This window comes from Xiphophorus couchianus, chromosome 6, assembly GCF_001444195.1.
Source record: "Xiphophorus couchianus chromosome 6, X_couchianus-1.0, whole genome shotgun sequence".
NCBI lineage: Eukaryota > Metazoa > Chordata > Actinopteri > Cyprinodontiformes > Poeciliidae > Xiphophorus > Xiphophorus couchianus.
Window position 1 is genome coordinate 13,300,203 of NC_040233.1, and position 13,022 is coordinate 13,313,224.

Here is a 13,022-nt window from a genome sequence, read left to right on the forward strand (position 1 = left end):
GAACTCCTAAATCACACTATTGATCAGTTCTTTTTCTCAGACACACACCAGGATTGAGGGCAGTTAAATGGTCTCATTGGTTCATGCTATGTCCACATCAAGGCCGCCCCCTAAATTCCACTTTTCATCCTCTCACATCTGTAATAACCAGTTTGCTCCTCTGCTCTAATACTACAAGTTTATGCAGCTGAAGATGAAGTTTCTCTGCCAACCAACAGCTACACTGAAGTCGTTTTACCTTACAGAGGTAAACAAAAATGGATCATTACCTTTGTCAGAAGGCTACTATCGAAGAAGCAGTCCAATTTATCTTCTAAATATCAAAATTAATGATATTTCCAGTTGGACGAAAAAAGCAATGATTGTCTTTCTTTGAAATTCATCTGTTAACTTGAAGATCATGATACTATAGAATCTTAAAGAAAGATTGTAAAGCTGCAGTTTCTTGTTTTTGTTTGTCCTAAATACTGAAGATTTTTTCCATGTTAAGATAAAACATCCAACAGTGATTTAACAGAAAGTTCACAAGGCTTAGGAAACACATAAAGTTTTCAGGACTTTAACACCCATGTTTCTAAGGGGCTCATGATATTTTATTTTCATAGACTTATAACTTTCCGTATGATAATGAAAAATAAGCAGTCCTTCATTCATGCAAAAAAGTTGTAGTTTATTTACGTCCACCCAGAGTTTCTACTTTACACAGAACTGGTCAAAGACCTCTCTGTATGTAATGAAAAGAGGTGGAGTTTTCCTATCAGCAACTTAAGGTTGACAGCACTGACCCAAATAATAATTGCTCTGCTGTTTCTTTTTGTTAAAAAAAATTACTTTGTTCACCACAAATAAATACACTCAAATTAAAGTCTGGTTGTTTTTTCCTCAAATTTTCTGAATGAAATATATACTGTATGATGCCATACAAACAGGTAGAAGATTAAAAAGATTCATAAATCAATTTTGACATAAATCTTTTTAAACATGTTTTGTTAGTCTAAAATACATGCATAAAATCTGCCTCCACAAATTATCTCAGTCTGGGACAGATTTCTGTTCGACAGTTTCACCCCCCTGGATGAAAGCAGAATATTCATCCATGCATGTCAATTAGCTTACACAAAAACTGCAGTAAAAAATATTCTGTTTTGAGAGGGGGGGAGTTTTTTTTTTTTTGCTGTTTAACTTAATATTTATGCCTTAAATAGAGAACATTTCCATAATCTAATACAGGTTCCATTCCTTATTGCTACAGGCCTTGTGTCCCCAAAGGAGGACAGTATTTTTCGTCAGTTGCTTTGCACATCCTAACCATGAACTCTTTGTATACCTCTGCATTATCAGTTGCCGTCTGCTAAAAACCCCAGTCGAAGTGAGGAACAGTGCAATTACCAGGTGACAAAAGGGCCACATAAAGATGGACATAGGCCTGGAAGATTACTGGAGGAAACCTCATTACTGAAACAGGTCTCAACAATAGGAATGGGCAATGCCCTTTCTACATCTATCTGTCAGGTGTGCTATTAGCCTGTCAAACAGGTACAGTCAGCACCATTAGGCCACCTTTATAGTCAGACCTATTTACCCCCTCATTTTTCCCACTTTCTGCTGTCATGGTCCATGTTTCTGGTAGAAAAAAAAAATCAACCAGTTTTCTGTTCTGATTTATCTCTCCTCCCATTCCTCTCCGAAGTCCCCATCAGAAAAAGACAAGTGCAGTTGGTCATTATGTTCCTCTGAGACGTAATCAAATGTGGTATGCCATTCTCTAGCCAAGGCAAATTTAATTCCAAAATATGCTCCAATCCAAAAAAGAAATCGGGATAACCCAATTATAATTTCTTTGGCCTCAAAGATAAATGTACAGTATGCTGACTCAAGAATTAAAGCTAAAAAGGGACTAAAATTTGACATGTGGTATTCCATCACTGGATGGGGCAATATATTCACTCTCTTATGCACAGAAGATGGGAAAGTAGAGTTGAAATCAGATATTTACATATGCTGCATATAAAAAAAGCATTTCTCTTTTGCCTGACATTTAGTCAGATTTCAGAGGCCTGGACTTTCATATTAAAAGTACCATAAGCCTAATGTAGGTCCTGCAATTATGTTTTAGGGTTTTGGACAGATTTTAGCTTTGAGCAGTCTGCTTTCAGGGTGAACTTGCTTGCACACCCAGACCTGGGCATAATGTCTGTTGTTTTGAATGTCTTTTGCTTGCAGACCTTTACCCCCAAGTTGAATGACTGATTAGAAATTCTTTAGAGAAATCTTTACATTCCATATAGACGTAGTGAGTGCTATGTGAAGCATATTTTACTTGTTTTACCTTATTCTTATTTCTGATACATTTACTTTCTGTAGCTGGTCATAATGCTTAAATTTAAACATTAGTTTGCAACTTTGCTCCACTTACTATCCTGGGTTATTTTGTGTTAGAATTATGTTGCAGTTTCAACCTATTTATATGTTTAGGTTAAAGCTACTACTTCTGGACTATTGGTTGAACTAGTTTAGTTTGTTTCAAAGTATGTTCATGGTATTTGTTTTCCTTTTTACTCACCATTGTTCGTCCCTTGTAGATCTGCAGCAGGTCAGGAGTATGGAAGGGGCCGGCCCAGTATTTCCTGCTTAAATGGCTGGATGATGTCATTGATTACCTTGCTGGGTTCTACCAATTAGAGGGTTTTCTTTTGAGTATTGATCTGTTTATTTTCTTTAAAGTAACTTTTTGAGTTATCTTGTATTACAGGGATTATTTTGCAGACTATTTCATTATGTAGATGAGTTTGTAAAATAGATTAATAATTTTATTCTTGTTTCTGTTTAGACTTTGTTTTTTTTTCCTGTTTAATTGTGGTTTGGTCCACTTAAGGGCAGGTGTGTTGCCAATTGGCTATAAAAACAGTGAGTTCTTGGAAGCTTGGTGGGGGAGAGAAGAGGGGATTCAGAGTCAAACGTAACAAATAAAAGTCATCAGAAGAATCTGGAACCAGTGGCTGATGCTGTTTTTGTGTTCACCTTGCTGATCCTTGACCACACTACTTTACAGAGGCTTCTTTCATGTTTACTAGAAGTGTAGATAGATAGAGAGATAGATAGACTAAATACTTCTTGACATGACAGTTTTTTTTTTATTTAAACAAACTTTGCTCTAAATGTTAATTGGAAGACTAAGTAAGACCATAAATATTACTGAATGTAAAAGGATGGCTACCTCTAGCACTATTTTAAAGCTAAACTTTAGAATGTTAAATTAGGACTGTACATTAGGCTTGTTTCCATCCCATGATTAGGTGAGCAAAAAGGCCACGAAGGAAAGTCCAAAGTAGCAGCGAGCCGATTTTGTCCAGATTAAAATTATAAAAAGCTACACATTTGGTCCGAGCATAAATTTCACAGCTGTGATGTCAAAGAGGAAAGCAATTACTTTAATCCAGACAAGGTGGGCTTAGAAAGACTGCAAATATGTACACATCACCTAACAGTCTCCTCTCGCGCTTCACAGCCCTCATCATTTGCTGTGAAGTAGGCATGAAGGCTGCTAAGCCATGAAATGTAACTCTGCAATGCACATAGTACCAGATTATGCCTTTTGCAGGCAAAATGATTCACAGTAGAACATGTTACCATAATAGAAAATTTGCAGTTTCACAAATGCAAAATGAAATATAGCCAGTGCAGTTGTACTGAAGCTGATCTACTGAAACATGAAAAAAAACTAAATAGATTAAATAAGTCATTTAACTGCATCTAGTGTAGAAGTAAATAATGTAGATTCTGTTATTTTCAAAGCTGCAAAAATGATCATGACATGGAAACATTAGGGACTCACCAGCCTGGTTGGTGGTGATGTCTATGGTGACATGTTGTGCTGGGTATGGGCTCTTGTTGCTGACACCGTTGACGGCTTGTATCTCAAAGCTATAGAGGGTGTGAGCCAACAGGTTACTGATGAAGACCCTGGTCTCTGTCAGACCCAGCTGTCGAGCAACAAAGTCCACGTTGTCGTCGCAGTGTGAACAGGAGCGTCGGTCCGCTCTGCACTTCTTGCACACAATATTGTAGACGACATCATCCCGGCCGCCTGTTTCCCTGGGAGAATGCCACTCCAGGATCACTGAGGTCTCATTCACGATGGAGATCACATTCCTTGGGCTGGATGGAACGCCTGAAAAGACAATATGTTTGTTTTTTTTTATTATTCTTTTTCTTTTAGTTTTTCTTTCTTTCCACCCCCAGATGTTTACTCATTGATCTAAAAATAGACATATACTGCCATAAATGGATGATATTATGTTATCTCTGTATACACTTCCTGAACTATAAATATGTTTTTTATATATTTAAAAAAAACTATCACTATGTCTTGACAGTATATTATTATTGTTATTGTATTATTGTTGTTGATATTATGTCTTTTAAATTGTTTTTAACACTTTAAGAACTTTTTGAGTGAACCTATGTATTTGTTGCTGCTGTTACACCTGAATTTCCCCTTTGCGGGACAATAAAGACTGTTTCTATTTTATTCTATTCTATAATATATATCTAAATAGCAATGCAATGTATACCCAGCAATGTAGATTACCAAGCAAATCATCAACTCATTATATCTGCCTTACTGTAGATGGGATATTATTTTATCTAATACTTTTGTTTTGGGCATTAATTGTTTTATGAATTGATTTCTGGTGTTACATAAATAATATTCTCATTGTTTGGAAATCTTAGCCTGTGTTTCAAATAGTCTAGTCCTTGCTTTTCTTCACATTGTTTTGCTTTTTTTTAGTTCTTTTTGACAAAGAAACAAATGTAAGTATTATAAACTACAAGCTATAAACAATGTACAATGCTGTTGAATATTTGTTTTTTCTTAGTTCAGTGCCACTGAACTGTAGTCGGCATTACTGTTTTTCTTGTTGTGCTTGGTTCAATTGTTTTACTGTTTTTACCTGCTCAGATTCCCTCTGTGTATAAATAACCAATTAATGACTGGTTACCTGATAGAATGATATAAGTCGTAATTTAAATTTCTCAATGCCTCTCACTTTTATGTCTCAAAACATTGGATTTTAAGCAAAGCTGTCATTGTGCATAAAGCAAAAATACACCTCATATGTGAAGGAGCGAGAAAAAAAAATCCAATCTGTTAAATTACTAATTTACAACACTTTAATAAATACAAGTGCTAATATCAAACACTCTTGTGTGATTCCTCTCAATCTGAAGCACAATTGAAATGGTAATTTATTCTATTCACATGCAGAGATTCTACAGTGAATGTTCATGTCTATCAAATATTGGTTATTTACAAAAATGCAGTGTTGCATGAAGTATTCTTATCCAAGTGGCTCTGCAAATTCAGGGTTTCATTCATTCTCTTATGGCCCACAGCTGGAGCAGAAACTCAAAAACTATATTCAGGGAGAAATCAAGAAATAATACAACTATTGTTTGGGTTGAGTGGTGGCTTAATATCAGGGCGGATAAAAGAGGTCTTATTCAGCCTCCTGCAATTGCAGTGTGATTCAAAAAGAGGTGAAATCTACTGAAATGGCAGTGAAGAAATTTGCTTAGCTGAGATTCATGGTCCCTCAGGCTGCACAGCAGTAGCTCTTTACTCTCAAATACCACACAAAACAAATTTAACAATGTGCCTGTTAGTACTGCTCAAGAGATGAATGAAAAACTCAAGTGAGTTTATCTTGAATAACTCAAGCTTTTCCAACAGAAAAAGACTAACCTGATATTAGTTTAATTTACATTGACTTTAAACAATCTGTCAATTTGAATGTGTCATCTTTCAAACAAACCATAATTTATTCAGCTGTAACTTTATGTACATTTAAGTGTAATACAAGTCATGATTCTAATCAGTCTTAGAGAACAGAGTCTTTGCATGTTTGCTTACATTTAAAATATCTGTGTGCATGCACCGTTCTAGCTGGCAGTAGCCATTATGGAAAATGGTGATAGCATAGAGAAGAAACATGACACAGACAATACATGTAAACAGCTTTCCTTTTCAAAGATATTGTTACATTTTAGGCTAATAAAACATCTATATTCAGGTATGATCTGCCAACTGGGACATTCAGCTACATTGAGGGATAATTTCAATATAAAATAAAATACAAAAAATACTATATAGAAATAAGATATAAAATATTTCTTTATTGTCTTTTATAATAAGATCTAAAAACAAATCATATCTTAACCCTCCCGCAGTTTTAAGAGTAGTCATTTAGGCTCCACATGTTTTTACGCTGTAAGCTTCCCGACAAGGTCGCACTGTCAGTAAGTGCACTTTTATGACGACTTTTTGTGTGGTTTTGGAAACTGACTGTTTGACGGGTTAATCTCCCAGCAATGTTCCTGAACGTTGTGCTAAGACCATGGGATGTTGTAATATCATTTTTAGTCAACTTTAGCATGTACCCATGCACACAACTGCTTTAGAGTGACTTTTCAGTGGAGTTGACTGTCAACTTCATTTCACCAGTGTAGTTCACTGGAAATAAATAGGTCATTTAACATAGATATAATAAGTATTTGCTGCACAGTCAAACATTGTAAACACAGAGCTTGGGCAAAGAAAGAAAAAGTAATGGTGAGAAAAACTGTTAAGGTATGGGTGCAAATTCAGCAAAGTAAGGGGCATGACCTATATAGTGTGATTATTATGGTCTGGCTGAGAGGGACAGATAGTGCTCAAGCCGCAGGTCAAATGGAACATAATCAGGTACTTGGATGCTACAAGATGCATTGTTTGTGGAGTGAAAATATGGCACAATGGGGTGTTGGAGTGACAGGAAGTACTTTACCAACTCCCCTGGGAGCCGTTCAGTCTATGTGAGTGTCCTTTGCATCATCCATCACACACTTTAGAAACCCCAAAACTTGCAGTGTTAGTGAAAAAACATTTCCCCTAATGTCTAAACTATATTCCTCAACTACTTCCATGTTCTGTTGTCAGGACTTTCTGTTCCAGTATCTATCAAATATTACAGACCACTAAATATTTCATATTTACTGTCTAAAGTGGGTCAAGATACCCTATATCTTTATTTATAAGCACACAGATGCAGCAATACATTCCTGATACTCCTTGTGTTTGACTTTTTTTTTCTTCTGGAAGTCTTTCTCAGATGTTGTCACAAGATTTATTGGAGATCACTTTGCATTCTTAAAGGTGTCAATTTTGGTCAAATATTGTCCAAGTCTTTACAGACGACACATGGGATCCTCTGTCTCAGTGCAGGTGAATGTTTTTAGGGTCTACTGCTTTGTTTCTTTACCCTACCCTCTCAGGATATTTTAATAAAGGTTAGATGACATCTGACACCTGACCTTGCTTGTGCAAATTAACAATTATACTAAGCTAGAAAATATTTTTGGCCTAGTCATCAGACAGTGATGACAGTGTTAAATGCATCACTGAAAGTTATATGAAAGCCAGTTGTATGCACATATATCAATGATTTAAGATTTAGAATGCTGATGACTCGATGAACAACCTGTTGACGTTTGAATACAGTCTTCAGTCATTTGTCTTTTCTTTTTTTGTCTCTCGACCTTTGTGTATTTTGAAACTCTTATTACAATCCACCAACACAAAATGTAACCCAATTTCATTCTCAGTCTTAAGATTTTGTTCTGGACTGTACCACAAGCAATCACATGTGACAGTAGTTCTTAGTTTCTTTGTATTTTGATTTTGGCTTTCAAAACTCAGTTTAGCTTTTAATTGTCAGATATGGTCTTGCTTGTGGTTGTATTGCTTTAACTGAAGAATTTCTGACATATATTACCATGTATTAATGGTACACTCACGGAAAGTGCAAAGTGATTTAAACAGCAGCTATGATGATGTAACAAATTATGAGGAACTCCATGAAGAGATATGACATGGAGTCATATCACGGTGCGTCATGGTGGCATAGCATGATGCTGACTAAACATTTTGATTTAAAAGTGTAAAATAAGTGTTTTCCAAGAAAACAGGAAAAACATGATATATGATATGTGAAGTATTTACGGGCTTCATTTGTATTTAGGCTGATGGTAATGCTACCCCTAACTGAAAATAACACAATATACTTATTTTAACATTATTTTGAGCTGCTTATGTTTTCCAGAAAATCTTACAAATACTTATGCTTGTTAAAAATTACACAAAGGTTCTGCTTTATGACAAGCAATTCTTCAGTCAACAGTCAAATACATCACATCAGTCCAGCATGAATGTGTTTACACCAGCTGATATTGTGTTTTAATTCTGCAGTTCATGTAATAAGTAATAACACTTGAGCGTCACATGTAGCAACCAAGAACAGAAATCTGAGACTTTAGCTCCATTCATTTACACCACTGCTGAAGGAGGAAACTGGCCGGCTAAGAGAAGATTTACGTGATTTCAAGAGCAAATTAGGAAAGCTAATACCAACTCAAGGACAAAAATCAACAGCTTACTGTGGTCTCTCTTTTCAGAGGGAAAATAAAAACAGAAAGTTAAAAGAAATCATTTGAAATAACTTAAATAATGGATAGAATAAAAAACAGGTTCATGCTTCTGTTGTCTTAAATTGTAAGTTTTGTTTCCATTATAAATGCAGAGAAACGGTTTAGACTAAAGGCTATTGAAAGAAACAACGTAGAACACTCATCTATGCATACATTTATCAGACATTTACAACACTGTGTGTTCATATTACATGTTTTACATTTATTTCATGTCCTTCACAAACTGGTTTGAGGAGGTACGTAGGACAGTTGGATTCAAATATGTAAATACACTAGAATGTATTTATCTTTCACTGGGACTTTTTATGATGAATTTTGCACATGAAAAAATGAACCTGGTCGCTTTTATTTTTTTCCAAATTTGTATGCATTCAAATGTTATTTGATTACAGGTGACTCGTTTATACACATTGAAGGAATATTTTCCATTTTTTCACATTTTGGTCACTTTCTCTTTTCCAATACTGCTCATGATACATGATTCTCTAGCATAGCTATCTGCTATGGACCAATGAGCAGAGGTTTAACAGCATGAGTCAGTTACTACGGAGCCTATCAATCGACTCTCCTGACTCACATATTGAGAGAATCCCCATGGCTCAGCATGCTAGCACTGGCTGACCTTTCCTCACTGCTCTCACATGTACAAAACAATTCTTTCCTCTCACTGAGACTCATAAGAAACCAGAAACAGTGTCGGTCACCTGGGGGCTTAAAATTCAGAGAAGTGACCAGGAAGTTGCAAAGAAGAATGCAAAGTTCTGGCCCAAAAGTACTTACTTTGCTAGGTAGCCTGACTAAGAATGTTTGGCTTCCTGCTGTGAGACGGAACACTTGTGGTGTGCCTACCCTAAGGCAAAGATTGAAAACAGTGCAAGACAGAGAACAGGCAGAAAGGAGGGGTAAGGGATGCATTGGGGAGTTTGAAATGTAGCCCAGATCTGGTATATTCAGAACCCTGAATGAAGAAGCTGGTGTAGGTGGGAGGATACACCATGAGGCCCCCTGCTGCGAGAGCCAGGGATTGGGCAATCCGTCAGCAAGCTAATCAAGCTGATTTGGAGCATACAGGGACCCGGGCTTCAGATGCTGGTGAGAAGCACTTAAGCTACAGCTTCTGCTCCTATATACTGGTCTGATTTAAGCTACTCTGGCAGCGCTCTTATCAGGACCCACAGTATTAAAGAGATTCTTACTAGGATGATCTCACTGGCCCCCCTGCTGTGCTGCAAGGCACCCACAGCAAATCAGGCTGCACTGCTATAGTAAGTTGAGCCCTTCAAAGGAAGCTGTGATTTTGCTGGGAACTTCAGGTTTTTTTTTGTTATTATTGTTTCTTTTGTTTGTTTTTTTTGTTACACCTGTATATTTTTAAAATCAATAAATTAAAAGAAAAACAACCTAAAACAGTTTTAATATTATTATTTTATTTATTAAGGGGGAAATCTATCCTAACCAGCATCTCATTATGTGAAAGTCAGGAATTAAGTGTGGCTAACCTCAACTATAAAAATAAATAAATATATATCAATTTCAGTAGTCACACAAAGGTTTACCACCAGCCCTAGAATTACATAAATGAAAAAACTGTCTGACAACATAAAGTAAGCTGAAAACATCTCTAAAGTATAACACTATGCCACCATCTAAAGCACAGATGATAAACATAATCTTTGAAATGTATCAGTCTGGCAAGGGTTACAAATTCTCTTGTAACTCTTTGCAGTGAGAATCCTTTTCCATAAATGGAGAAAACATAAAACAGTATTTGTGAGGACCGTTTCCTGGCATAATCATTACAAGAACGCTTTGACAAGTCATCCAGGAGTTCCCAAAAGACCTAAGAACAACATTTAAAACTCAGCAGGTCTCACTTTTCTCAGCTAGGGTCAAAGGTCATAATTAACATTAAGAGTCCGCATAAATGATTGTTTCAAGCAGCAACAACAACAAAAAAACACTATTGATCTAAAATAACAGAAATGAATGTCCCATATTTGCAAAAAAAAAAAAAAAAAAAAAAAAAGTAAAACAACAGAAACAAAACATAAGATAAGAACTGGTCAGTCTTAACCATAACAACATATCAAATGATATCTAGTATGTCGAAAACTTAAATATGCAGATTGTTTCCCTGTTGAGTGAAGAATGAGGGAAAATAATCTAGCAAAAGAGAGAAGAATAAAACCAGGGGAGGGGATAACGTTTGAATGATTGAAATCAGAAAAAAAGTAACAGGCTGCTTAAGCCATGGGGAGCTGTTCCAGATAGACTGTGTGGAGCCCTTGTGGAAATTGCTTAGGGAAAATGCAAGGCCTCGAGGTAGAGCCAGATGCCATAGATGATAGAAAATTTGCAAATTTGCCATAAAAGCGTGCAGTGTATTGGAGAGAACAGAAAACACAGGATGAAGCATAAATATCTTCTCGCTGCAACATCCAAAACCAAAAGGTGTTGATGGCAACAGATCCCGTCATGCTGCACTGTACTATCTCTGCAGCTTTAAGACAATCATCATATTTATGGACACATACAAAGCAAAACTCTAACTACAAAATATGCTTACTAGCTGTAAAGGTTATGTATCTGCCTGACCCTTTGGAAAAATAATATGACCCTGAGCCCATTCTTGAAGCCAATTAGCCAAATCTTTATTAATAAATCAGGAATTAATTAACAGATAACCAGCCAGCTAATACCTCAAGGTCTGCTCTACAAATGAGAAAAAAACAATTTATATACTCCCCAGTGTCAGTAAATGAAAAAGGAAAGTAAGCAAACTTTTTGGAGGTCTTCTCCTGTGTAACTCTGTGTCAATAGGGACAGCAAGAAAGCTTAGCATATTGCTTTTACATCATATTAAGATAAGAACGATGCTGTGTAAGGCCTTATTGGATCTCCAGCGGATAACGGCAGGACAGTGTTGAAGCTTCACAGCATCTGCCTGAGTAATTAGGACTTCAGGGGATGATAACAGATAAACAAAAAAGAACAACAGAAAAAAATGGGAGAGGAAAAAAAAACACAACTGCAGGGAAACAGAAAAAGCTCATTGGCACAGTGATGGAGATGTCAGCAATGCAAACCTCCCCTTATGTGATTATTACAGCCATACTGGAGAGTTGGTTTGGGACTTAGATACAAACTAATTTAAATACAGGAGCATGTGCAGGCTTGACAATAGTAAGATTATAGCTGGCCAATTTTGTTTTTTATATATATTATTGTCAACCCCACCCCTTCAAAACAGAAGTATATCAAGTTCTTATAATAATACAATATCATTGTGTCAGAGTGAATGAGTGCAACATGCAACATCATGTAAGCCATACTCACTGGTGCAGGGTTCATCCGGTTGATCAGCGTCACCACGGTAGTAGCCATTGCGGCAAACACAGATGGTGGCAGCTTCAGCTGTGGATCGGCTGTTGGGAGGGCACTGCAGACAAAGGCCTGGACCCTGGGTTGATTTGAAAGTACCTGGTGGGCAAGCTGTGACAAGAAAAAAACATATTGTCAGAAAACAAACAGAGGGGAAAAATTAATCATTCAAACACTGATAGAATGAACCATATTAATAACAATCTAAGCTGACATGTACTCCTGTTGGATCTATTTAGTTTCTCATTAATAAACACTGTGATCTAAGGAATTATGCCGTAGAGATTTGACAGGTAGAAGGTTCTATGTTGAACATTAGATTTACAATTATTAGGTATTTTGTGTTAGACATTGTTATATTAGTACTGTAAATATTATGTTTTTTACGTTATGCTGAGAAACAGAAATCAGAACATTTACCCACATTTTACACTGCTTGTGTCTCCACCCTGCTCCACCATGGAATGCACTCCACTACAAATATGCACCCATTATAGTCAATAAGGGCAGTTAGACTGCTGAGTGACAACTTTGTGCACAGCACCTTTGCTCTACCATCCGTAAGAACTGAGCCTATTTTTGCTGGACACCAGAGCAATTGTGGCTTCAAACTTCAAAGATCCAACAGGAAATTCATGAGCCAGCTATTCACCAAGACAGACTACATGTGCTCAAAATACTAGCTATATTAATCAATATACATTCATACACATATGTTGTCAACATGTATTGTTTATGGCTATGCATAAAAACAAAACTTGTATTTAATTCTCAGTCCAATTAAGTCAAGTTGCAGTACGAACGTAAGTCAAGGCAGACAAAGTGAGGAAACAATGGATGGAAAAAGATTAATTTTGAAAGTTGAGAACTACAGTGTTTAATATGACACGATTCATCCTTTTTACCACTGGCTTTATCAAGTGATCTCATTTCCCACACATATTTATCTGTGAATTTCTGGGGTTCACAATTTGGGACGAGGCACATAACATTTTAATCAGGAGAATCAGGAATGTCTCTATTCTGCTGGCAAAGTGCACAGTAGAGAGGAGACTCTGTAAATCCGGATAGGGCTTAACAAGTAAGGAAAACAAAAATCAAATCTTTTAAAATGT

General features: G+C 36.4%; 1 protein-coding gene across 2 annotated transcripts in view; it reads right to left on the bottom strand.

Annotated features, from left to right (window-relative positions):
• The window catches only part of ephb1 (EPH receptor B1), a 173,535-nt gene that overhangs the window by 55,292 nt on the left and 105,221 nt on the right, over positions 1-13,022 (bottom strand). For both annotated transcript variants that reach the window (XM_028021343.1, XM_028021342.1), the window contains exons 4-5: positions 11,863-12,018; positions 3,836-4,171 (exon numbers count right to left, since the gene is read on the bottom strand). In XM_028021343.1, the coding sequence (XP_027877144.1) occupies positions 3,836-4,171; positions 11,863-12,018 (492 nt within the window). The remainder of the gene's footprint in view (positions 1-3,835; positions 4,172-11,862; positions 12,019-13,022) is intronic.